The 27,403-nt window shown below is 36.4% G+C and overlaps 1 protein-coding gene across 1 annotated transcript in view; it reads left to right on the forward strand.

Annotated features, from left to right (window-relative positions):
• Positions 1-25,816, forward strand: part of LOC138306858 (transmembrane 9 superfamily member 2-like) — a 187,307-nt gene extending 161,491 nt beyond the window's left edge. The window contains exons 16-18 of the mRNA XM_069247362.1: positions 8,736-8,847; positions 11,708-11,879; positions 20,405-25,816. Coding sequence (XP_069103463.1) covers positions 8,736-8,847; positions 11,708-11,879; positions 20,405-20,472 — 352 coding nt within the window. The 3' untranslated portion in view covers positions 20,473-25,816. The remainder of the gene's footprint in view (positions 1-8,735; positions 8,848-11,707; positions 11,880-20,404) is intronic.
• The last annotated feature ends 1,587 nt before the right edge of the window (positions 25,817-27,403 follow it).

A 27,403-nucleotide genomic window follows, 5' to 3' on the forward strand; every position in this document is an offset into this window, starting at 1 on the left:
CGTCGTCCGTCAATTTACAATTTACATTTTCGACTCCTTCTCCAAAACCACTAAAGCCATTTCAATGAAATTGTGCACAAACCTTCTAAGGCATAAGGCCAATCAAAATTGTGAATTATATGACCCCCACCCCTCAGGGGGCTGTGGGAGGGGCCAAAAGGGGTAAAATTGACTAAAATTCAAATTCTTTTTCTCAACTCACAGAATTTTGATGTGATAGAATCAAATACTCTTCATGGATAGAAAGGTCTCAAGGCCCTCTACAAGCATTGTGAATTACCGTACGGTATGTGACCCTGGGGTCTCGGGTTTTCCCCTGGATAGGGGTTTCAGTTTACTATAGTTTATATATAGAAAGCACATTATTGAGCATTATTTGGTCATTTGTGATATGAAATAAGTCAAACATTGTCAGAATTATCCCTATGAAATGGCCATTGAATCCTATTAACAAATTTTACCATGACTGACCCCCAAGGGCCTTAGGAGTGGGGCCAAGAGGGTTCAAATTAGCTAAAACTTTACAAAAAAAAAACTTCTTCGGAAATTCTGGAACTGGAAGAATCAAATACTCTTCATAGATGGACAGTTCTTAGGTCCTTTATAAAAATTGTGAATTATATGACCCTGTGGTTTCAAGTTTCTTCCTGGGGAGGGGGTCAAGTTTACTATAGTTTATATTGGAAAAACACATTTATGAACATTATTTGCTTTGTTTTCATGGGAAATAAGTCAAATTGGGTTAGAATTATTAGCCTCAGATAGCATTTAAACATCTTATCAATATCGGTCCTAGCTGAACCGCAGGGGCCAGAGGGGCGGAGCTAAAAGGGGTCAAAATGGCTTAAATTTCAAAAATCTTTCTTCTGAATTCACAGATTTGATGGAACCAAATAATCTTTATACATTAAAAAATCAAATTTATAAAAACATAGACTGACTTCAAGGGCCTGATAGGCCAATATATTTTGTTTATATGTCTTTGTTTTATTCTGTATCTGAACTCCTGTAACCGTTAAAGTCCATGGGCCTCTTGTACAATACATTTACAGACATATAAAACAGTAGTCCCAGCAGACCTACTGTATATTTTACCATATATTTTACAGGTCCCAACAGACCTACTGTTTTATTTACTATATATTTTACAGGTCCCAGCAGACCTACTGTATTATTTACTATATATTTTACAGGTCCCAGCAAACCTACTGTTTTATTTACTATATATTTTACAGGTCCCAACAGACCTACTGTATTATTTACTATATATTTTACAGGTCCCAGCAAACCTACTGTTTTATTTACTATATATTTTACAGGTCCCAGCAGACCTACTGTATATTTTACCATATATTTTACAGGTCCCAACAGACCTACTGTTTTATTTACTATATATTTTACAGGTCCCAGCAGACCTACTGTATTATTTACTATATATTTTACAGGTCCCAGCAAACCTACTGTTTTATTTACTATATATTTTACAGGTCCCAACAGACCTACTGTATTATTTACTATATATTTTACAGGTCCCAGCAAACCTACTGTTTTATTTACTATATATTTTACAGGTCCCAGCAGACCTACTGTATTATTTACTATATATTTTACAGGTCCCAGCAGACCTACTGTATTATTTACTATATATTTTACAGGTCCAAGCAGACCTACTGTATTATTTACTATATATTTTACAGGTCCCAACAGACCTACTCTGTATTTTACTATATATTTTACAGGTCCCAACAGACCTACTATATATTTTTACCATATATTTTACAGGTCCCAGCAAACCTACTGTTTTATTTACTATATATTTTACAGGTCCCAGCAGACCTACTGTATTATTTACTATATATTTTACAGGTCCCAGCAGACCTACTGTATTATTTACTATATATTTTACAGGTCCCAGCAGACCTACTGTATTATTTACTATATATTTTACAGGTCCCAGCAGACCTACTGTATTATTTACTATATATTTTACAGGTCCTAGCAAACCTACTGTATTATTTACTATATATTTTACAGGTCCCAGCAGACCTACTGTATTATTTACTATATATTTTACAGGTCCCAGCAGACCTACTGTATTATTTACTATATATTTTACAGGTCCCAACAGACCTACTCTGTATTTTACTATATATTTTACAGGTCCCAACAGACCTACTATATATTTTACCATATATTTTACAGGTCCCAGCAAACCTACTGTTTTATTTACTATATATTTTACAGGTCCCAACAGACCTACTATATATTTTACCATATATATTTTACAGGTCCCAGCAAACCTACTGTTTTATTTACTATATATTTTACAGGTCCCAGCAGACCTACTGTATTATTTACTATATATTTTACAGGTCCCAGCAGACCTACTGTATTATTTACTATATATTTTACAGGTCCCAGCAGACCTACTATATATTTTACTATATATTTTACAGGTCCCAGCAGACCTACTGTATTATTTACTATATAGTTTACAGGTCCCAGCAGACCTACTGTATTATTTACTATATATTTTACAGGTCATAGCAGAATTCTGTATATTCTCAAACTTGTTTACAGGTCATAGCAGAATTTCTGTATATTCTCAAACTTGTTTACAGGTCATATCAGAACTGCCATATATTCTCAAATTTATTTTATAGATCCCAACAGACTTATGTATATTTTTAGGTCACTTGAGACGAAGTCTCATGAAGACTATTCTAATCGCCTTTTGTCTGTCGTCGTCCGTCAATTTACAATTTACATTTTCGACTCCTTCTCCAAAACCACTAAAGCCATTTCAATGAAATTGTGCACAAACCTTCTAAGGCATAAGGCCAATCAAAATTGTGAATTATATGACCCCCACCCCTCAGGGGGCTGTGGGAGGGGCCAAAAGGGGTAAAATTGATTAAAATTTCAAATTCTTTTTCTCAACTCACAGAATTTTGATGTGATAGAATCAAATACTCTTCATGGATAGAAAGGTCTCAAGGCCCTCTACAAGCATTGTGAATTACCGTACGGTATGTGACCCTGGGGTCTCGGGTTTTCCCCTGGATAGGGGTTTCAGTTTACTATAGTTTATATATAGAAAGCACATTATTGAGCATTATTTGGTCATTTGTGATATGAAATAAGTCAAACATTGTCAGAATTATCCCTATGAAATGGCCATTGAATCCTATTAACAAATTTTACCATGACTGACCCCCAAGGGCCTTAGGAGTGGGGCCAAGAGGGTTCAAATTAGCTAAAACTTTACAAAAAAAAACTTCTTCGGAAATTCTGGAACTGGAAGAATCAAATACTCTTCATAGATGGACAGTTCTTAGGTCCTTTATAAAAATTGTGAATTATATGACCCTGTGGTTTCAAGTTTCTTCCTGGGGAGGGGGTCAAGTTTACTATAGTTTATATTGGAAAAACACATTTATGAACATTATTTGCTTTGTTTTCATGGGAAATAAGTCAAATTGGGTTAGAATTATTAGCCTCAGATAGCATTTAAACATCTTATCAATATCGGTCCTAGCTGAACCGCAGGGGCCAGAGGGGCGGAGCTAAAAGGGGTCAAAATGGCTTAAATTTCAAAAATCTTTCTTCTGAATTCACAGATTTGATGGAACCAAATAATCTTTATACATTAAAAAATCAAATTTATAAAAACATAGACTGACTTCAAGGGCCTGATAGGCCAATATATTTTGTTTATATGTCTTTGTTTTATTCTGTATCTGAACTCCTGTAACCGTTAAAGTCCATGGGCCTCTTGTACAATACATTTACAGACATATAAAACAGTAGTCCCAGCAGACCTACTGTATATTTTACCATATATTTTACAGGTCCCAACAGACCTACTGTTTTATTTACTATATATTTTACAGGTCCCAGCAGACCTACTGTATTATTTACTATATATTTTACAGGTCCCAGCAAACCTACTGTTTTATTTACTATATATTTTACAGGTCCCAACAAGACCTACTGTATTATTTACTATATATTTTACAGGTCCCAGCAAACCTACTGTTTTATTTACTATATATTTTACAGGTCCCAGCAGACCTACTGTATATTTTACCATATATTTTACAGGTCCCAACAGACCTACTGTTTTATTTACTATATATTTTACAGGTCCCAGCAGACCTACTGTATTATTTACTATATATTTTACAGGTCCCAGCAAACCTACTGTTTTATTTACTATATATTTTACAGGTCCCAACAGACCTACTGTATTATTTACTATATATTTTACAGGTCCCAGCAAACCTACTGTTTTATTTACTATATATTTTACAGGTCCCAGCAGACCTACTGTATTATTTACTATATATTTTACAGGTCCCAGCAGACCTACTGTATTATTTACTATATATTTTACAGGTCCCAGCAGACCTACTGTATATTTTACCATATATTTTACAGGTCCCAACAGACCTACTGTTTTATTTACTATATATTTTACAGGTCCCAGCAGACCTACTGTATTATTTACTATATATTTTACAGGTCCCAGCAGACCTACTGTATTATTTACTATATAGTTTACAGGTCCCAGCAGACCTACTGTATTATTTACTATATATTTTACAGGTCCCAGCAGACCTACTGTATTATTTACTATATATTTTACAGGTCCTAGCAAACCTACTGTATTATTTACTATATATTTTACAGGTCCCAGCAGACCTACTGTATTATTTACTATATATTTTACAGGTCCCAGCAGACCTACTGTATTATTTACTATATATTTTACAGGTCCCAACAGACCTACTCTGTATTTTACTATATATATTTTACAGGTCCCAACAGACCTACTATATATTTTACCATATATTTTACAGGTCCCAGCAAACCTACTGTTTTATTTACTATATATTTTACAGGTCCCAGCAGACCTACTGTATTATTTACTATATATTTTACAGGTCCCAGCAGACCTACTGTATTATTTACTATATATTTTACAGGTCCCAGCAGACCTACTGTATTATTTACTATATATTTTACAGGTCCCAGCAGACCTACTGTATTATTTACTATATATTTTACAGGTCCTAGCAAACCTACTGTATTATTTACTATATATTTTACAGGTCCCAGCAGACCTACTGTATTATTTACTATATATTTTACAGGTCCCAGCAGACCTACTGTATTATTTACTATATATTTTACAGGTCCCAACAGACCTACTCTGTATTTTACTATATATTTTACAGGTCCCAACAGACCTACTATATATTTTACCATATATTTTACAGGTCCCAGCAAACCTACTGTTTTATTTACTATATATTTTACAGGTCCCAACAGACCTACTATATATTTTACCATATATTTTACAGGTCCCAGCAAACCTACTGTTTTATTTACTATATATTTTACAGGTCCCAGCAGACCTACTGTATTATTTACTATATATTTTACAGGTCCCAGCAGACCTACTGTATTATTTACTATATAGTTTACAGGTCCCAGCAGACCTACTGTATTATTTACTATATATTTTACAGGTCCCAGCAGACCTACTGTATTATTTACTATATAGTTTACAGGTCCCAGCAGACCTACTGTATTATTTACTATATATTTTACAGGTCATAGCAGAATTCTGTATATTCTCAAACTTGTTTACAGGTCATAGCAGAATTTCTGTATATTCTCAAACTTGTTTACAGGTCATATCAGAACTGCCATATATTCTCAAATTTATTTTATAGATCCCAACAGACTTATGTATATTTTTAGGTCACTTGAGACGAAGTCTCATGAAGACTATTCTAATCGCCTTTTGTCTGTCGTCGTCCGTCAATTTACAATTTACATTTTCGACTCCTTCTCCAAAACCACTAAAGCCATTTCAATGAAATTGTGCACAAACCTTCTAAGGCATAAGGCCAATCAAAATTGTGAATTATATGACCCCCACCCCTCAGGGGGCTGTGGGAGGGGCCAAAAGGGGTAAAATTGACTAAAATTCAAATTCTTTTTCTCAACTCACAGAATTTTGATGTGATAGAATCAAATACTCTTCATGGATAGAAAGGTCTCAAGGCCCTCTACAAGCATTGTGAATTACCGTACGGTATGTGACCCTGGGGTCTCGGGTTTTCCCCTGGATAGGGGTTTCAGTTTACTATAGTTTATATATAGAAAGCACATTATTGAGCATTATTTGGTCATTTGTGATATGAAATAAGTCAAACATTGTCAGAATTATCCCTATGAAATGGCCATTGAATCCTATTAACAAATTTTACCATGACTGACCCCCAAGGGCCTTAGGAGTGGGGCCAAGAGGGTTCAAATTAGCTAAAACTTTACAAAAAAAAACTTCTTCGGAAATTCTGGAACTGGAAGAATCAAATACTCTTCATAGATGGACAGTTCTTAGGTCCTTTATAAAAATTGTGAATTATATGACCCTGTGGTTTCAAGTTTCTTCCTGGGGAGGGGGTCAAGTTTACTATAGTTTATATTGGAAAAACACATTTATGAACATTATTTGCTTTGTTTTCATGGGAAATAAGTCAAATTGGGTTAGAATTATTAGCCTCAGATAGCATTTAAACATCTTATCAATATCGGTCCTAGCTGAACCGCAGGGGCCAGAGGGGCGGAGCTAAAAGGGGTCAAAATGGCTTAAATTTCAAAAATCTTTCTTCTGAATTCACAGATTTGATGGAACCAAATAATCTTTATACATTAAAAAATCAAATTTATAAAAACATAGACTGACTTCAAGGGCCTGATAGGCCAATATATTTTGTTTATATGTCTTTGTTTTATTCTGTATCTGAACTCCTGTAACCGTTAAAGTCCATGGGCCTCTTGTACAATACATTTACAGACATATAAAACAGTAGTCCCAGCAGACCTACTGTATATTTTACCATATATTTTACAGGTCCCAACAGACCTACTGTTTTATTTACTATATATTTTACAGGTCCCAGCAGACCTACTGTATATTTTACCATATATTTTACAGGTCCCAACAGACCTACTGTTTTATTTACTATATATTTTACAGGTCCCAGCAGACCTACTGTATTATTTACTATATATTTTACAGGTCCCAGCAAACCTACTGTTTTATTTACTATATATTTTACAGGTCCCAACAGACCTACTGTATTATTTACTATATATTTTACAGGTCCCAGCAAACCTACTGTTTTATTTACTATATATTTTACAGGTCCCAGCAGACCTACTGTATTATTTACTATATATTTTACAGGTCCCAGCAGACCTACTGTATTATTTACTATATATTTTACAGGTCCAAGCAGACCTACTGTATTATTTACTATATATTTTACAGGTCCCAGCAGACCTACTCTGTATTTTACTATATATTTTACAGGTCCCAACAGACCTACTATATATTTTACCATATATTTTACAGGTCCCAGCAAACCTACTGTTTTATTTACTATATATTTTACAGGTCCCAGCAGACCTACTGTATTATTTACTATATATTTTACAGGTCCCAGCAGACCTACTGTATTATTTACTATATATTTTACAGGTCCCAGCAGACCTACTGTATTATTTACTATATATTTTACAGGTCCCAGCAGACCTACTGTATTATTTACTATATATTTTACAGGTCCTAGCAAACCTACTGTATTATTTACTATATATTTTACAGGTCCCAGCAGACCTACTGTATTATTTACTATATATTTTACAGGTCCCAGCAGACCTACTGTATTATTTACTATATATTTTACAGGTCCCAACAGACCTACTCTGTATTTTACTATATATTTTACAGGTCCCAACAGACCTACTATATATATTTTACCATATATTTTACAGGTCCCAGCAAACCTACTGTTTTATTTACTATATATTTTACAGGTCCCAACAGACCTACTATATATTTTACCATATATTTTACAGGTCCCAGCAAACCTACTGTTTTATTTACTATATATTTTACAGGTCCCAGCAGACCTACTGTATTATTTACTATATATTTTACAGGTCCCAGCAGACCTACTGTATTATTTACTATATATTTTACAGGTCCCAGCAGACCTACTGTATTATTTACTATATATTTTACAGGTCCCAACAGACCTACTCTGTATTTTACTATATATTTTACAGGTCCCAACAGACCTACTATATATTTTACCATATATTTTACAGGTCCCAGCAAACCTACTGTTTTATTTACTATATATTTTACAGGTCCCAGCAGACCTACTGTATTATTTACTATATATTTTACAGGTCCCAGCAGACCTACTGTATTATTTACTATATATTTTACAGGTCCCAGCAGACCTACTGTATTATTTACTATATATTTTACAGGTCCCAGCAGACCTACTGTATTATTTACTATATATTTTACAGGTCCCAGCAGATCTACTGTATTATTTACTATATATTTTACAGGTCCCAGCAGACCTACTGTATAATTACTATATATTTTACAGGTCCCAACAGACCTACTGTATTATTTACTATATATTTTACAGGTCCCAACAGACCTACTCTGTATTTTACTATATATTTTACAGGTCCCAACAGACCTACTATATATTTTACCATATATTTTACAGGTCCCAGCAAACCTACTGTATTATTTACTATATATTTTACAGGTCCCAGCAGACCTACTGTATTATTTACTATATATTTTACAGGTCCCAGCAGACCTACTGTATTATTTACTATATATTTTACAGGTCCCAGCAGACCTATTATATGTTTGGTTTCCTGTTCCTGGTTTTTGTCATCCTCCTCGTGACCTGCTCAGAAGCCACCATCTTACTGTGTTATTTCCATCTTTGTGCGGAGGTGGGTAGTCATTGACCTAGACATTCTATCAGATCATATATAAGCAATTAAGTCATGTGACCTAGACATTCTAGGGGCCACGGTGGCCGAGTGGTTAATATGTCCTGACATATTACCAAATTTAAGCCCTCTTCCTCTGGGTCGCTAGATCAAATCCCATTTGGGGGAGTTGCCAAATACTGACTGCTGGTAGGTGGTTTTTCTCTGGGTACTCCAGCTTTCCTCCATCAACAAAACTGAAATGTCCTTACATTATCCATTAAACTAATACAACCCAACCCACCTAGACGTTCTGTCAGATAATATACAATGTATATATACAACAAAGTCATGTGACCTAGACATTCCATCAGATAATATATACAACAAAGTCATGTGACCTAGACGTTCTGTCAGATAATATATACATGTCACCTAGACGTTCTGTCAGATGATATATACAACAAAGTCATGTGACCTAGACATTCTGTCAGATAATAATTATATAACAAAGTCATGTGACCTAGACATTCCATCAGATTATATATACAGTGGACCCTCGATAATCCGGACACATTCGTTCCAAGTCTAAACCGTCCAGATTACGAGTTTTCCGGACTGCCGAATTCCGTGTTCTTAGTCAATTAAATTGTCACGTACGAGTTACTCCCCTTGACCTTGTAATCGATGATAAGCTTTTATGTAATATACATGTATCATAATTAATACTTCGTTTGTTATGTTTTATAGGTATTTTTATATCATTACGTTTAAAATATTGAATAAACGTATTTCTTTTTCAAAATACGAAACCTAAAGCCATTGTTAATTGTGTAGTATGTATGCATATAGCTACGTATCCCACTCTTGATCTATCGTACGGCAAATTGCCTAACAAAGGATCAATGTCATCTACGTTCTTGGCATAAAAGACTATGATAACAAATAGTTGTGAACATTTTATGAACTCATATAATTGTTATTTTGTATAATGTGTGTTTTTAATAACCATTTCTATAAGTCTTTGCTTTCTGACTTACAGACGGATGTAACAACCACGCGCCCGTTCACGTCTAACTTCGTGCACAATGTCACACACGTGTAAATGGCATGTGCCGTAGCCTTTATATCTTATACCATAGGCGATGAATTCGAATAGATTCACATACATTTAAAATTCTTTATTGATTTTGTGAGTATTATCTCACTTTATTGTATCCGATACTCATAGCGATATATTCTGCATGCGTAACAAGTAAGGTATCTACAGCATACGTAGCCGTACCCAAGCTCAAACTGCATGTTTAAAAGCGTGTGGCTTATAAACATACATTGCGTATCTTAATAACAACACTGAAGTTTGATCTCCTATAGAAAACCAATGAACCGTTACATGACTGCATGTACCCGTGTGAAAGGTGTTCAGGTAAACGCCCGTGGCTATGACCTGGCAGCCGTCGTTATGACAACACATTCAGTGTCAAGTGATTGTGTGTATTGTACACACGACTGTAGCTGGCCTTGGATTTTCTCGGCACGTGGCAACAATAAATTGTCCGGATTATTTATTAACGAAAATGACATTCCGTTCCCAAAATGGCGTTCCGGATTCGGAATACAAATTTCCGGACTAGTGTCAGTAGTGAGTATAAATAACGTTACCGAAATCCGTTCCCCGACATTTCCGTTCGGATTGTGAGTTTTCCGGACTACCGACGTCCGGACTATCGCGGGTCCACTGTACAACAAAGTCGTGTGACCTAGACGTTCTGTCAGATCATATATACAACAAAGTCATGTGACCTAGACATTCCATCAGATCATATATACAACAAAGTCATGTGATCATTCTGTTATTTTCAGATCAAATATAATTTTGATGTCACAGAGAAGTTTTGTTACAATATTATTTGTCGGGTTCACCAAGAGTAAATTCTTCTGACGCAGAACTTGAAAACAAGTCTATGCTGTGGCCAAATAGATTAACAGGGGATTGCTTTAGACACAGACAAAGATTTTAAGTGGATACTTCTCTGGATAAAGATGCCATTAAAGTGTCTAGGTACCCAACTGGTCCTCATGATGGTATTTAGTAACAGCTTTAGAAATAGGAAGAATACCAAAATTTACATGATATCACTCTGTTGATCATCATCAAGCAAACCTTACAGTGTAAAGGACAGTTAATGTGATTGGCTGTTTAATAGTTGATGTGATTGGCTGTTTAACAGTTGATGTGATTGGCTGTTTAACAGTTGATGTAATTGGTTGTTTAACAGTTGATGTGATTGGCTGTTTAACAGTTGATGAGATTGGCTGTTTAACAGTTGATGTGATTGGCTGTTTGACACTTTTGTTGACCAATCATTATATCAGTTGATATGATTGGCTGTGTGACACTTTTGTTGACCAATCATTATAATAGTTGATGTAATTGGCTGTTTGACACTTTTGTTGACCAATCATTGTAACAATTGATGTAATTGGCTATTTGACACTTTTGTTGACCAATCATTATAACAGTTGATATGATTGGCTGTTTGACACTTTTGTTGACCAATCATTATAACAGTTGATATGATTGGCTGTGTGACACTTTTGTTGACCAATCATTATAATAGTTGATGTAATTGACTGTTTGACTTTTGTTGACCAATCATTATAACAGTTGATGTAATTGGCTGTTTGACACTTTTGTTGACCAATCATTATAACAATTGATGTAATTGGCTATTTGACACTTTTGTTGACCAATCATTATAACAGTTGATATGATTGGCTGTTTGACACTTTTGTTGACCAATCATTATAACAGTTGATATGATTGGCTGTTTGACACTTTTGTTGACCAATCATTATAAATGTCGACGTGATTTTACAGGATTACCATTGGTGGTGGCGGTCGTTCCTGACCAGTGGGTTTACTGCTGTCTATCTGTTTGCTTACTGCATCCATTACTTTGTGTCTAAGTTGGAGATCCACGACACAGCTAGTACCATGCTCTACTTTGGATACACATTCATCATGGTCTTCGCATTTTTCTTGACCACAGGTAAGAAACACAAGAATATGAGGGGTGTTCCGAAATTAATGTTACTTGCGCAATATCTCGTGGAAATCGTGCTAAATGGTCTTAAAACTAACTCGTGGTGATAGCGTGATATCTGAAGCGTGATATAGGTAAATATCTCGCTCACAATTACACTGACCTTGGTGCTGTGTACATTGTTTTGTAGCGCACTCGTTACACTCTATACAAATATGGTTGGCAAGAAAGTTGAAAACGTAATTGTAATTAGGGCCTATATCAAAGGTAGGTCTCTACTTGGCTTAAAGCCGGTGGATATTCATCGTGAGGTGTGTGATATATATGGGAAGGGTCAAATGTCATATATGACTATTTGTAGGTGGGTTACTCGATTTAAGTCGGGACACCAGCAGCTTAAAGATGCTGCCCACACAGGTCACCCTGCAACAACAACAACAAAGCATAACATTGAACTAATTCGGCAAATCCTTGAAAAAGATGCAAGGTATGCTGTCTGGCAGTTAGCTAAAATGACAGGCTTGTCTTTAGCATGTATTCATTGCATTTTAAAGAAACATCTTAAGCTGGGCAAGATCAATGCCAGGTGGATATTCCATTTACTAACTGACAACCAAAAGAGGTCCCGGGTTGACAAAGCCAAATCCTTATTGAAGAAATACCCAAAATACAGCAAAAAGGCTTTTGATAATTTGGTCACAGGTGATGAAACATGGATGTATTTTTTCGAACCCAAAAGAAAATGCTCTAATCGAATCTGGGCAAAGAAAAACGCCAGGCGCCCTAGCATTGCTAAAAGAATACGCAACATGAGGAAGGTTTTGTATGTCATATTCTTTGATAACAAGGGTCCAATCATTCAAATCCCTGTTCCAAAAGGCAAAACTGTCACAGCGAAGTATTATAGAGACGTTGTACTTCGAAAACTTATGAAAGTCTACAAACGCCGCCGCCCACAGACAGGTTTGAAGTACCTCAGGCTCTTACATGATAATGCGCCAGCACACAAGGCGCGCATTGTAACAGAGTTTTTGAAGGCAGAAAAGGTCACTGTCCTCCTCCACCCTGCATATTCACCAAACTTGGCCCCCTTTGACTTTTTCTTGTTTCCCAAACTAAAATTTCACCTGTCTGGAACAAAATATAAATCAAGAAATGCCCTTGGCTCTGCCATTTACCAGTATCTTATGAGTATACCAATTCAAGAGTACGAAAACTGTTTCCAAAAGTGGATCGATCGGTTGAAACGATGCATAAATGCAGAGGGGGAGTACTTCGAGGGACAGGGCAAAGTAAAATGATCAGAATTACTTCTATCAAAGAGAAATCACCAAAGTAACAATAATTTTGGAACGCCCCTCGTACTAGATGTGTTCACAGTATTTTATAGTTAGGTAATTTTATGGGGAGCTAATTCCACTATTTCCTCTTTGATACTTATTCACTAAGAGAAATGTTTGCACATCTTTCTTGTCATTCTTTCCATAGTTCACAGAGCTTACCTTGACAGCAAATATACCCGATTAAAATCCCCCTCAGAGACAAGCATCTATGCAATAATCAACAGTTATCTTTGGTAAAACTAATGTTTACCAATGACAAATTGCATTCCACTCAAACCTACTAGATATAGGTCATAGGATGTTTACTATGGTAAAGTCAGTAAATCATGGTGCTGCAGATTTAGTGAAAGGGAAGTCACAAAATGTATGATTATAATACAAAAGTTCTGAGTGAAGTGACAGCTGATATTTTTTTAATCGCCTTTCGTCCGTGGTCCGTGGCCCGTCCGTCCATCCGTCCTTCCGTCCGTCGTCCGTCCGTCCTTCCGTCCGTCCGTTAACAATTCTTGTTACCGCTATTTCTCAGAAAGTACTGAAGGGATCTTTTTCAAATTTCACACGTAGGTTCCCCTGGGGCCCTAGTTGTGCACATTGCATTTTGGGACCGATCAGTCAACAAAATGGCCGACAGGCAGCCATCTTGGATTTTGGTAGTTAAAGTTTGTTACCGCTATTTCTCAGAAAGTGCTGAAGGGATCTTTATCAAATTTCATAGGTAAGTTCCCCTGGGACACTAGTTGTGCATATTGCATTTTGGGACCGATCGGTCAACAAAATGGCCGACAGGCGGCCATCTTGGATTTTAATAGTTAAAGTTTGTTACCGCTATTTCTCAGAAAGTACTGAAGGGATCTTTATCAAATTTCATAGGTAAGTTCCCCTGGGACCCTAGTTGTGCATATTGTATTTTTGGACGGATTGGTCAACAAAATGGCCGACCGGCGGCCATCTTGGATTTTGATAGTTACGGCCATCTTGGATTTTGATAGTTAAAGTTTGTTACCGCTATTTCTCAGAAAGTACTGAAGGGATCTTTCTTAAATTCCATGTGTAGGTTCCCCTAGGACCCTAGTTGTGCATATTGCATTTTGGGACCGATCGGTCAACAAAATGGCCGACCGGCGGCCATCTTGGATTTTGATAGTTAAAGTTTGTTACTGCTATTTCTCAGAAAGTACTCAACAGATATTTCTTAAATTTCATATGTAGGTTCCCCTGGGGCCCTGGTTAGGCTTATTGCATCTTTGGACTGATCAGTCAACAAAATGGCCACCAGGCGGCCATCTTGGATTTTGATAGTTAAAGTTTGTTATTGCTTTTTCTCAGAAAGTACTGGAGGGATCTTTCTCAAATTTCATATGTAGGTTCCCCTAGGACCCTTGTTGTGCAAATTGCATTTTGGGACCGATCAGTGAACAAGATGGCCGACAGGCGGCCATCTTGGATTTTTATAGTTAAAGTTTGTTACCGCTATTTCTCAGAAAATACTGAAGGGATCTTTATCAAATTTAATAGGTAAGTTCCCCTGGGACCCTAGTTAGGTCATCTGACCCGAAGGGTCAGGATGACCTATAGTCATCATGTTTCGTCCGTCGTCGTGCGCCGTCCGCCGTGCGCCGTGCGCCGTCCGCCGTGCGTTAACTTTTCACATTTTGAACTTCTTCTCAAGTTTGACCAGTGGGATTGAGCTGAAACTTACCTGAAATGATCCTGAGATGGTCCCGACAAAGTGTTGTTATTTTTCGGGTCGATCCGAAATCCAAGATGGCCGCCACAGCCGCCATCTTGAAAACACATTTTAAACTTCTTCTCAAGTTCTACCGGTGCGATTTGGCTGAAACTTGCATGAAATGATCCTGACATGGTCCCGACAAAGTGTTGTTATTTTTCGGGTCGATCCGAAATCCAAGATGGCCGCCACAGGCGCCATCTTGAAAACACATTTTGAACTTCTTCTCAAGTTCTACCGGTGCGATTTGGCTGAAACTTGCATGAAATGATCCTGACATGGTCCCGACAAAGTGTTGTTATTTTTCGGGTCGATCCGAAATCCAAGATGGCCGCCACAGCCGCCATCTTGAAAACACATTTTAAACTTCTTCTCAAGTTCTACCGGTGCGATTTGGCTGAAACTTGCATGAAATGATCCTGACATGGTCCCGACAAAGTGTTGTTATTTTTCGGGTCGATCCGAAATCCAAGATGGCCGCCACAGGCGCCATCTTGAAAACACATTTTGAACTTCTTCTCAAGTTCTACCGGTGCGATTTGGCTGAAACTTGCATGAAATGATCCTGACATGGTCCCGACAAAGTGTTGTTATTTTTCGGGTCGATCCGAAATCCAAGATGGCCGCCACAGCCGCCATCTTGAAAACACATTTTAAACTTCTTCTCAAGTTCTACCGGTGCGATTTGGCTGAAACTTGCATGAAATGATCCTGACATGGTCCCGACAAAGTGTTGTTATTATTCGGGTCGATCCGAAATCCAAGATGGCCGCCACAGGCGCCATCTTGAAAACACATTTTGAACTTTCTCAAGTTCTACCAGTGCGATTTCGCTGAAACTTGCATGAAATGATCCTGACATGGTCCCGACAAAGTCTTGTTATTTTTTGGGTCGATCCAAAATCCAAGATGGCCGCCACAGCCGCCATCTTGAAAACACATTTTGAACTTCTTCTCAAGTTCTACCAGTGCGATTTGGCTGAAACTTGCATGAAATGATCCTGACATGGTCCCGACAAAGTGTTGTTATTTTTCGGGTCGATTTGAAATCCAAGATGGCCGCCACAGCCTCCATCTTGAAAACACATTTTGAACTTCTTCTCAAGTTCTACCGGTGCAATTTCGCTGAAACTTGCATGAAATGATCCTGACATGGTCCAGACAAAGTGTTGTTATTTTTCGGGTCAATCCGAAATCCAAGATGGCCGTCACAGCCGCCATCTTGAAAACACATTTTGAACTTATTCTCAAGTTCTACCGAAGGGATTTGGCTGAAACTTGCATGAAATGATCCTGACATGGTCCAGACAAAGTATTGTTACATCTCTGGTTGATCCCAAATCGAAGATGACAACCATGACACTATGTATAATTAAGTTCCTATATTTAAAGGCCCTTGGGCCTCTTGTTTGAAATAAAATTTGTTGAAAGAAATTGAAAATGATCCTGACATGATCCTGACAAAGTGACACCATATATAATTAATTTTACTATTGTCAAGGTAGTCAGATGACCGTTAAGGCCCTTTGGGCCTCTTGTTGTGCATATTGCATTTTTGGACGGATTGGCCAACAAAATGGCTGACCGGTGGCCATCTTGGATTTTGATAGTAAAAGTTTGTTACCGCTATTTCTCAGAAAATACTGAAGGGATCTTTATCAAATTTCATAGGTAAGTTCCCCTGGGACCCTAGTTGTGCATATTGCATTTTTGGACGGATTGGTCAACAAAATGGCCGACCGGCGGCCAACTTGGATTTTGATAGTTACGGCCATCTTGGATTTTGATAGTTAAAGTTTGTTACCGCTTTTTCTCAGAAAGTACTGAAGGGATCTTTCTTAAATTCCATGTGTAGGTTCCCCTAGGACCCTAGTTGTGCATATTGCATTTTGGGACCGATCGGTCAACAAAATGGCCGACCGGCGGCCATCTTGGATTTTGATAGTTAAAGTTTGTTACTGCTATTTCTCAGAAAGTACTCAACAGATATTTCTCAAATTTCATATGTAGGTTCCCCTGGGGCCCTGGTTAGGCTTATTGCATCTTTGGACCGATCAGTCAACAAAATGGCCACCAGGCAGCCATCTTGGATTTTGATAGTTAAAGTTTGTTATTGCTTTTTCTCAGAAAGTACTGGAGGGATCTTTCTCAAATTTCATATGTAGGTTCCCCTAGGACCCTAGTTGTGCAAATTGCATTTATGGGACCGATCAGTGAACAAGATGGCCGACAGGCGGCCATCTTGGATTTTAATACTTAAAGTTTGTTACCGCTATTTCTCAGAAAATACTGAAGGGATCTTTATCAAATTTCATAGGTAAGTTCCCCTGGGACCCTAGTTGTGCATATTGCATTTTTGGACGGATTGGTCAACAAAATAGCCGACCGGTGGCCATCTTGGATTTTGATAGTAAAAGTTTGTTACCGCTATTTCTCAGAAAGTACTGAAGGGATCTTTCTTAAATTCCATGTGTAGGTTCTTCTAGGGCCCTTGTTGTGCATATTGCATTTTGGGACCAATCGGTCAACAAAATGGCCGACCGGCGGCCATCTTGGATTTTGATAGTTAAAGTTTGTTACTGCTATTTCTCAGAAAGTGCTCAACAGATATTTCTCAAATTTCATATGTAGGTTCCCCTGGGGCCCTGGTTAGGCTTATTGCATCTTTTGACCGATCTGTCAACAAAATGGCCACCAGGCGGCCATCTTGGATTTTGATAGTTAAAGTTTGTTATTGCTATTTCTCAGAAAGTACTGAAGGGATCTTTCTTAAATTCCATGTGTAGGTTCCCCTAGGACCCTTGTTGTGCATATTGCATTTTGGGACCAATCGGTCAACAAAATGGCCGACCGGCGGCCATCTTGGATTTTGATAGTTAAAGTTTGTTACTGCTATTTCTCAGAAAGTGCTCAACAGATATTTCTCAAATTTCATATGTAGGTTCCCCTGGGGCCCTGGTTAGGCTTATTGCATCTTTTGACCGATCAGTCAACAAAATGGCCACCAGGCGGCCATCTTGGATTTTGATAGTTAAAGTTTGTTATTGCTATTTCTCAGAGAGTGAATTGAAGGGATCTTGCATTTTATAAACGACCGTTGGCGGCCATCTTGATTTTGATACTTTAAAGTTTACCAAGTTTGATTACCGCTAAATTTGCATGAAATGATCCTGACATGGTCACGGGTCAAAGAAAGTACTTAAAAGGATCTCAAGAACAGAAGGCTCCAATTTTCTCAGATATTTGGCCTGTAGGTTCCCCTGGACCCAATTCAAGTTTCATTTCTTTGCAACTTCTTCTCATTGTTCAACCGTTTGAAATGATTACAAACAAGTTTGCCAACTTTTTGTTGACCCATCATGGATATTCATGATAGGCTAAAATCTTTGTTGAACTTGGATTTTTGGAAACTGATATAGCATGACTGATCCTGACATGCTGGTCCAGACAAAAGTATTGTTACATCTCAAGTTTTCTCAAATGGAAAACCATTGAAACTTATAATTCAAGTTCCACCATCTTGGATTTTGATAGTTAAAGTTTGTTACCGCTTTTTCTCAGAAAGTACTGAAGGGATCTTTCTTAAATTCCATGTGTAGGTTCCCCTAGGACCCTAGTTGTGCATATTGCATTTTGGGACCGATCGGTCAACAAAATGGCCGACCGGCGGCCATCTTGGATTTTTGATAGTTAAAGTTTGTTACTGCTATTTCTCAGAAAGTACTCAACAGATATTTCTCAAATTTCATATGTAGGTTCCCCTGGGGCCCTGGTTAGGCTTATTGCATCTTTGGACCGATCAGTCAACAAAATGGCCACCAGGCAGCCATCTTGGATTTTGATAGTTAAAGTTTGTTATTGCTTTTTCTCAGAAAGTACTGGAGGGATCTTTCTCAAATTTCATATGTAGGTTCCCCTAGGACCCTAGTTGTGCAAATTGCATTTTGGGACCGATCAGTGAACAAGATGGCCGACAGGCGGCCATCTTGGATTTTAATACTTAAAGTTTGTTACCGCTATTTCTCAGAAAATACTGAAGGGATCTTTATCAAATTTCATAGATAAGTTCCCCTGGGACCCTAGTTGTGCATATTGCATTTTTGGACGGATTGGTCAACAAAATAGCCGACCGGTGGCCATCTTGGATTTTGATAGTAAAAGTTTGTTACCGCTATTTCTCAGAAAGTACTGAAGGGATCTTTCTTAAATTCCATGTGTAGGTTCTTCTAGGGCCCTTGTTGTGCATATTGCATTTTGGGACCAATCGGTCAACAAAATGGCCGACCGGCGGCCATCTTGGATTTTGATAGTTAAAGTTTGTTACTGCTATTTCTCAGAAAGTGCTCAACAGATATTTCTCAAATTTCATATGTAGGTTCCCCTGGGGCCCTGGTTAGGCTTATTGCATCTTTTGACCGATCTGTCAACAAAATGGCCACCAGGCGGCCATCTTGGATTTTGATAGTTAAAGTTTGTTATTGCTATTTCTCAGAAAGTACTGAAGGGATCTTTCTTAAATTCCATGTGTAGGTTCCCCTAGGACCCTTGTTGTGCATATTGCATTTTGGGACCAATCGGTCAACAAAATGGCCGACCGGCGGCCATCTTGGATTTTGATAGTTAAAGTTTGTTACTGCTATTTCTCAGAAAGTGCTCAACAGATATTTCTCAAATTTCATATGTAGGTTCCCCTGGGGCCCTGGTTAGGCTTATTGCATCTTTTGACCGATCAGTCAACAAAATGGCCACCAGGCGGCCATCTTGGATTTTGATAGTTAAAGTTTGTTATTGCTATTTCTCAGAGAGTATTGAAGGGATCTTTCTAAAATTTCACATGTAGGTTCCCCTAGGGCCCTAGTTGTGCATATTGTGATTTGGGACCATTTGATCAACAAGATGGCCACCAAGGAGTCATCTTTGATTTTGATAGTTGAAGTTTGTTACCGCTATTTCTCAAAAGGTACTGAAGCGATCTGTCTCAAATTTTATATGTAGTATGTTTAAAAAGTAGAGAAAAGATCCATCTTTCCTTTGTCAGATATAGATCATTCTTTGGTGGGCGCCAAGATCCCTCTGGGATCTCTTGTATATAAATAAGATAGGTCTATTTTAGAAAGGACCGAGCTAAGACTAATGGGAATAGTACGGCGGATGTCCAAAATAGAAGCTTTGCTGAAATTTAGTTTTAAGATCTGACTCCTATTTATATTAATCTGTGAATGGGTAACAACCATATACGGATGAAGGGTTACCAAGATTGTTCAACAAATGACATTCACCTATTTCAGAAACTCACATATTCAACTAAGGAGTTCCTTGTATTGTTTATATTAATTGTTATTAATCAATACTTTATACTGTGACTTTGTTGTTTTGTGCAATGAGTCAGATGACCGTTAAGGCCCATGGGCCTCTTGTTTATTTGATTTAAATGTGATTGCTCTTTCTTTGATTTTCAGGAGCCATTGGTTTCTTCGCCTGTTTCTGGTTTACTTCCAAAATTTACAGTGTTGTGAAGGTAGACTAAAAATAAATTAGGACTTGGTGTGACCTTGGTGTGACCTTGGTGACCTTTGTGTGACCTTGGTATGTGGGTGATCATATGTATTGTTGGTGTTTCTATCTATCATAGTAGACATACTCCATGTCTTTCTCTTCATCATTCAACACTAGCAACATCAGACGAGCAAGAAAACATTGGACAGACACATCGAACATTTCAATAGAGACATGTAGATTGATAGACACATCGGACATTACAACATAAATGTGTAGATGGACAGACACATTGGACATTTCAATAGAGACATGTAGATTGATAGACACATCGAACATTACAACAGAAATGTGTAGATGGATAGACGCATCGGACATTACAACAGAAATGTGTAGATGGATAGATGCATCACATTTCAATAGAAATGTGTAGATGGATAGACGCATCATATTTCAACAGAAATGTGTAGATGGACAGACACATCAGACATTTCAACAGAGACATGTAGATGGAAAGACACATCGAACATTACAACAGAAATGTGTAGATGGATAGACACATCATATTTCTACAGAAATGTGTAGATGGATAGACGCATCACATTTCAACAGAAAAGTGTAGAAGAAACATTAGATAACTCTACATAAAAAGTCACAAATGTGAGTTAAAGCTCTGAGTCTACATTTGATGTACGCAATAATTTTTCAGAATATTGAAAGTATCTGATGGAAACCAACACTATTTTAGCGTCATTTCATCAGTAGATCTTCTGATTGGATACCAGGTAAAGTCTATTATATATCAATCAGTGGATAAATCTTAGGGAACATTATGTTTTTGTCAAGATAAACAATGGGTAAAAATCCAGGTTTTGAACCGGTCTGTCTTAAATACTATCATTGTATAAATCCCAAGTGGTGTCCTGAATGAATGTTTTAAATCTTAGAGATTGGAAGTTTATCATTCTTTTATTAATACAAGTAATTCTCTTTGTGTTTTTTAGGTCACCTGACCATAGGTCATGGTGACCTATTGCGATAGCCTTTTGTCCGTCGTCGTCCGTCGTGCGTTAATTTTTTGTTTTGAACACGATAACTTCATTAACTGTGAACCGAGATTGATGAAACTTTGTATGTAGCTTAATATTAATAAGATCTCGGACGAGTTCGAGTTTCAGGGTTGCTGGGTCAAGTTCAAGGTCACTGCTACTATTTTTAGAAAATCCCTATCAGCACTCTAGCGGCTTCATTTCTTGAGTGATTTTGATCACACTTCACACATAGACAAAGGATCATAATATCTCGGAGAAGATTAAGTGTGAAGATTGCCAGAGTAAGGTCAAGGTCACTGTTACTATTTTTAGATAATTTCTTTGTCAGCACTCCATCGTGCGTTAACTTTTTGTTGTGAACACGATAACTTGAGCAAATGTGAACCGAGATTGATGAAACTTTGTATGTAGCTTAATATTAATAAGATCTCGGACGAGTTTGAGTTTCAGGGCTGCTGGGTCAAGTTAAAGGTCACTGCTACTATTTTTAGAAAATCTCTATCAGCACTCTAGCGGCTTCATTCCTTGAGTGATTTTTGATCAAACTGCACACAAATACAAAGGACTGAAAAAGTTTGAGTTTCAAGGTTGCAGGGTCAAGGTCAAGGTCACCATTACTATTTTTAGAAAATCCTTTTTAGTGCTGTAGCGGCTTCATTCCTTGAGTGATTTTGATCAAACTTCACACAAATTTAAAGGACCATAATATTTTCGACAAGATACAGTTTCAGGATTGCCAGGTCAAGGTCAAGGTCACTGTTACTATTTTTAGGTCACCTGACCATACTTCATAGTGACGTACTGCAATAGCCTATTGTCCATCGTGCGTTAACTTTACTTTGTGAACATGATGACTTGAGTAAATGTTAACCGAGGTTGATGAAACTTTGTATGTAGCCTTATATCAACAAGATTTCGTACGAGTTCAAAAATGGGAATTATTCGACAGTAACGTTCACCTTTGTTCTAATTTTATCATTGTGCTTGTGAACAAGATAACTTTGGTAAATGTGAACTGATTTTGATGAAACTCTGTATGTAGCCTTATATCAACAAGATCTAGGATGAGTTTGAAAAAGGGAATTTTTCGACGGTAACTATATTATAGAGTTCATGTCCTTTGTAATAATGCTATTATTGGACCTTGTGTTCTAAAGATATTGTGGGGCTTTATCAGAATTGTGAATTTTATAACCCTTGGCCTCTTTGTTTGCCCCTGGGGAGGAGGCTAAGTGTGCTATAGTTTATATTGAATACTTCTTGGGTATATTTTGTTTATTTTCTACTGGAAATTGATCAAACTTTTGATCACATTATAACCACAAAAGGACATTTTGCTATTATGTCATTTTGACCCTGTCTCATCCCCAAAGGCTGAGGGGTGGAGCCCAGTGGGGTCCAAATGGCTTAAATTTTTAGGTCACCTGACCATAGGATGATAAAATTAGAAAGAAAAATAACAACCATGTCATTTATGACAAATTGTTCCAGTATGCAAATTCATCCAAGACCTCATTGCATACAGAGTTTCATCAACATCAGTTCATATTTACTTCAGCTTCTGTGTTGAATACAGGAGGGAAAAAATTAACACACCATGTGTTAAAGCCCCTCATAGCTATTATGTTGGCCCTTAAATGACAAATTACTATTGGATGTCAGATGACCGTTAAGGCCCATGGGCCTCTTGTTTTTCTACTTGCACAAAAACATAATTTGTTTTTCTTAATGCTTGAACAAACCCAAATGCCTTCTTTTTACTTATATAGCATGTGTCTTGGTGGCAAGCCAACTACTCAATTATTACACATTGGTACTAGTGCTTGAACATTTTTGAAGAGGTAAAAACATTGGATATCGTGGGTGATATAATTTTATTTAATTTTGTATGAAATCCTATTTATTCTCGCATTTTGACAAATAATTAAATTCACCAATTAAGTATCTAGGTGCCATGTACATAATATATTGAGAATTATATGGTGAGAGAAAACACAGATGTATTAAAGTTTTGTAGCATTTCTTTTTCTAACAAAGCGCTATGTTATCTGCTTTAATACACATTAATTTGTAATTACATGTGATGTAAACATTGTGACAAAAAGTGTCATTTTTTATGTAAAGACTTGACATTATATTTATATTAAGTGTCATACTTGTCAAGTGTGTGTCATATTGTACTAAACTTCAATTACATTCCTTCATGTTCTCTTCATAACACTATTTATAATAAATAAATGTAAAATGGCTATTCCAGAAAAGTCTCTAAACCCAGGAGTCTAGGTTCAGTTTTGGTGTAAAAAACATAAATTTTATTTTATTTGATATGTAGAAATGAAAGGAAGTGTCTTTTTGACTATCCGGGTAGATAGTGTTTATTATAAGCATGATACTGGATATTATGTTAATGTAACAAAATCATGCACATTCTGGTACCTAGACATTCAGATCATATCATAGGTTGGTAGAAGAAACAATCATTTATCTGAATAGTTCTTCTGATAGGAGGTTTAAAATCAAAATCTGGCAAAAGCCAAAAAGAGTGTGATATATGTTACAAATTATATACTGGTCTACAATTCCCAGTGTGTGATATATGTTACAATTTTTATACTGGTCTACAATTCCCAGTACTAGAGTGAAATAAGCATTAGTCTAGAAATAAAGCTTGAGATGAATATTAAAGCAATAAGTTTTGATGAAACCAATGTCATTTTTAGAAATCCAAACAGTAAGGGATATTGAACATTCTTCTCCTTGTTGTAGAGTTAAGTGTGTAAGTGTATGAAAGGTCCTAGATCACATATTTCACTTTGACTGGCATCTCTAACTTATAAACTGTTCTAATCCTTGATTTCAATAATAACAGCAGAGTACTCTAAGACTTGGTTTCTATCGATGGCCGGCTGTTTGATTTGTTTTTTGAGGTGGGACATATTGAAGGATGTTGACTCCAGTCATACAATCAACATACCTATAATTGAGGAAATTCATATAAAACTTAATTTCAAATGATATAAAAATGAATCGAAGGAGAAATTTGTATTATAAGTTTAAATAAAACTTCCATAGAAAGTCAGCTTAGGTATGGGGAAATAATGTTTAATACATGTATATATTTACGTATAACAGAGATCTGGAGAAAACATTCCTGACAGATTTGGCAGAGATATATTAGGTCAGCCAGGACATCAATTGATTTTAGGAAGCTAGTACCAAGTACTTATGATGCTGATTCCGTCTTTGTAACATGAAAAAGTTATCTGCCCTTACAGAAAGTTATTAAATTGTGACGTCACATGTTTATAAGCATAAGGTAGTAATTCCAGAGAATCTAAATGTATTTCACTCATAAAAAAATGAACTAACAATTACTACCTTTCTGCAAGGGAAATAACTCTGTAGTGTAAGAGTGAGTAAGAGGTGTGAAGATTGTATATTTTTGATGAAGCTGTATATTTGTTTGGGGTTTACCTTAGTTCTAAAGGTATTTTGTTTGTACATTGTAGATATGTATAATATATTAATTATGGAATAAAGAGTGTATGGAAATACATTTAATTCATTATACAGTTTTATGTTGTATATTAAGTATTGTGATGTTTTCATTTTGGTTCCTTGATTGCTAACCTGTGGCCTTTGATCTCGACATTAGTAGAAAAACTAGTTTATTAAGAAAATCTCAATTGTGATTTTATGAGTATGAAATGTTTATTTGTTTAAGAAGTATAACATTTAAATTAGTAAATTCTGCTTTATATAATTACATCAGTTGTGAAGCTTACAAGAGAGAAAAAAAATTATGAATCTCAAACATTAATATCACAACGCTTCTATCTTTTAGATATTAGAATAATGGTAGCTATCTATTTGAGTCATTTTATTAGAAATTGGTAAATCTACTGTTATATTTAAACCAATTTGGTATTTTGAGTAGTATTTCACAGATTTACCTTTCAAATAAGAGCATGTATTTAAAGTGCTTTAGTATAGATGTGATGAGATCTTGGCTATAGTTAATCCTGCTACCTATCACCAACCTATATCTCCTCATTTGCAAGCCAAGTCCTGTCCTCCCACTCTGAGTTATCAGAGTTTCTTCCCTTTGTTTCACTCTGTCAGTACCGACTTTGTCAAATGAAAGGAAGTAACTCTGATAGATTAGAAACTTTATTGCAATAACCTATGTGTTGGTCGTGTGGTTAACTTCCTGCAGACCCATGTTTTTGTTATGTGGTAAATGTGCGTACAGTGTTTGTACCTCTATTGTACCGATCACTACCAGTTATGCAAAATTGTAAATAAAACTATATCCCGTTATCATTTATTGCTTCATATTTTGTTTGAAAATTTGTGTGAGGTTTACGAGTACATGAAAGAAGTGACTTAAAAACACATTGGTTCCCTGAAAGATTTCCTTCAATAACATGGAATGAAAAAGTGGAATATGGTTCATTTAAATTTTTTGTTCAGATGAGTCGGGAGTTATTTTCTTGCTGCAAATTCTAAACACCAATGAAACATTTTGAATTTGACACTAATTATACAAAAGTGCTAAATACTGAATATAGAGGAATCGGTGTTCTGCAAAATAAACATTGCGTGAACATGTTCCATTGATGAAACTGTGAAATCTTAGCATTTGATTTATTTTTGCAAAATTCGTGGTAAACTTGTGAAAGTTTATAACCGCAAATTGATATCTTCCTCAATTCTTGCACAATTATATTCAATGGCATTTAATCTACACGAAAATGTTTTGAAACGTGAAATTTAGTAGCCGTGAAAGAAAAATGGTTTACTGTTATACTATTATATGTACTATCTATAGCCATTTTGTGAAATTTAACTCTACCGCTTATAGTTGAAATCAGTAAAATAACCATTATTGATTGTAAAAAACTGTAAATATAGTAGGTACCATTTATAGTCACATTTTCATTGAGAACTCATTTAACTTTGTAGCAGTTAACACTTTTATATGATAAAGTGGAAAAGTGGTTTGGTTCGATGGTGTTGGAAGTGGTAGTGTGTTTGTTATACACTGATACATTACAGAGGGTTTCAGGAGTGAAATAAATTCTCATTTACTGAATAATGTCTTCTGTATTTTTTCAGTTTAAGAGAAAGGGTTTTTAATAAATTTTTGCTATGAATTTGATATTTATTCTAGATTACAGAGGTCAACTTCTTTTCTGATATTACTTTAAATTTAAACCAGAGTCCCACAGATCTGGTATTGTGTCTACAGCATGCCAGCTTTACTCTTTAGCTCCTTTCCAGCTCTAAAGGATCAGTTTCCTTAAAGGGACAATTCGCTCAGGCTAATTCTTTTACATAACCAAGAACCAAAATATAGCATAAATGTAATGTTCTACATTTCTTATGAAACATATAATGTAAAACATTGACAAATTCCACGACATTGTTAAGTATTTTAATTAATATCGTTGAAATGTCAAATCGTTGATCAATACGAATAAGCAAGTAGAATATGGACGCTGTACTTATACCCGAGCCACAGTCACGCACATTAAACAAATCAACTGCATATCCACTGAGAAGGGATAAAATTATTTTTAGGCAAGATAATTCACCTAATAAGGTAAACACTATTGTCAGAGTGATTTGAGCAGTTTAAGACAAAGTTGCATTACTCTACAAGCAAGGGACAGGGTTCGGCGTACAAGAAGTTCGACCACAATGTGTAATGGCTGACAGCGAGCGAGTTTGAACATTTTATACACATGTCACCACCATGGGCTTTCTAGGTATATCACAGGAAAACCGACTGATCTAATTTCTATTAGAACTGGGCTTTTTCCGATATATTTATAAATTTTAATGTTCTCTTAAACTGAATTGTCCCTTTAAATGACTTCCTCTCACCAAGAAAGAGGCCAAAAAACT

Source organism: Argopecten irradians, chromosome 14 (genome assembly GCF_041381155.1).
Source record: "Argopecten irradians isolate NY chromosome 14, Ai_NY, whole genome shotgun sequence".
Classification (NCBI taxonomy): Eukaryota; Metazoa; Mollusca; class Bivalvia; order Pectinida; family Pectinidae; genus Argopecten; species Argopecten irradians.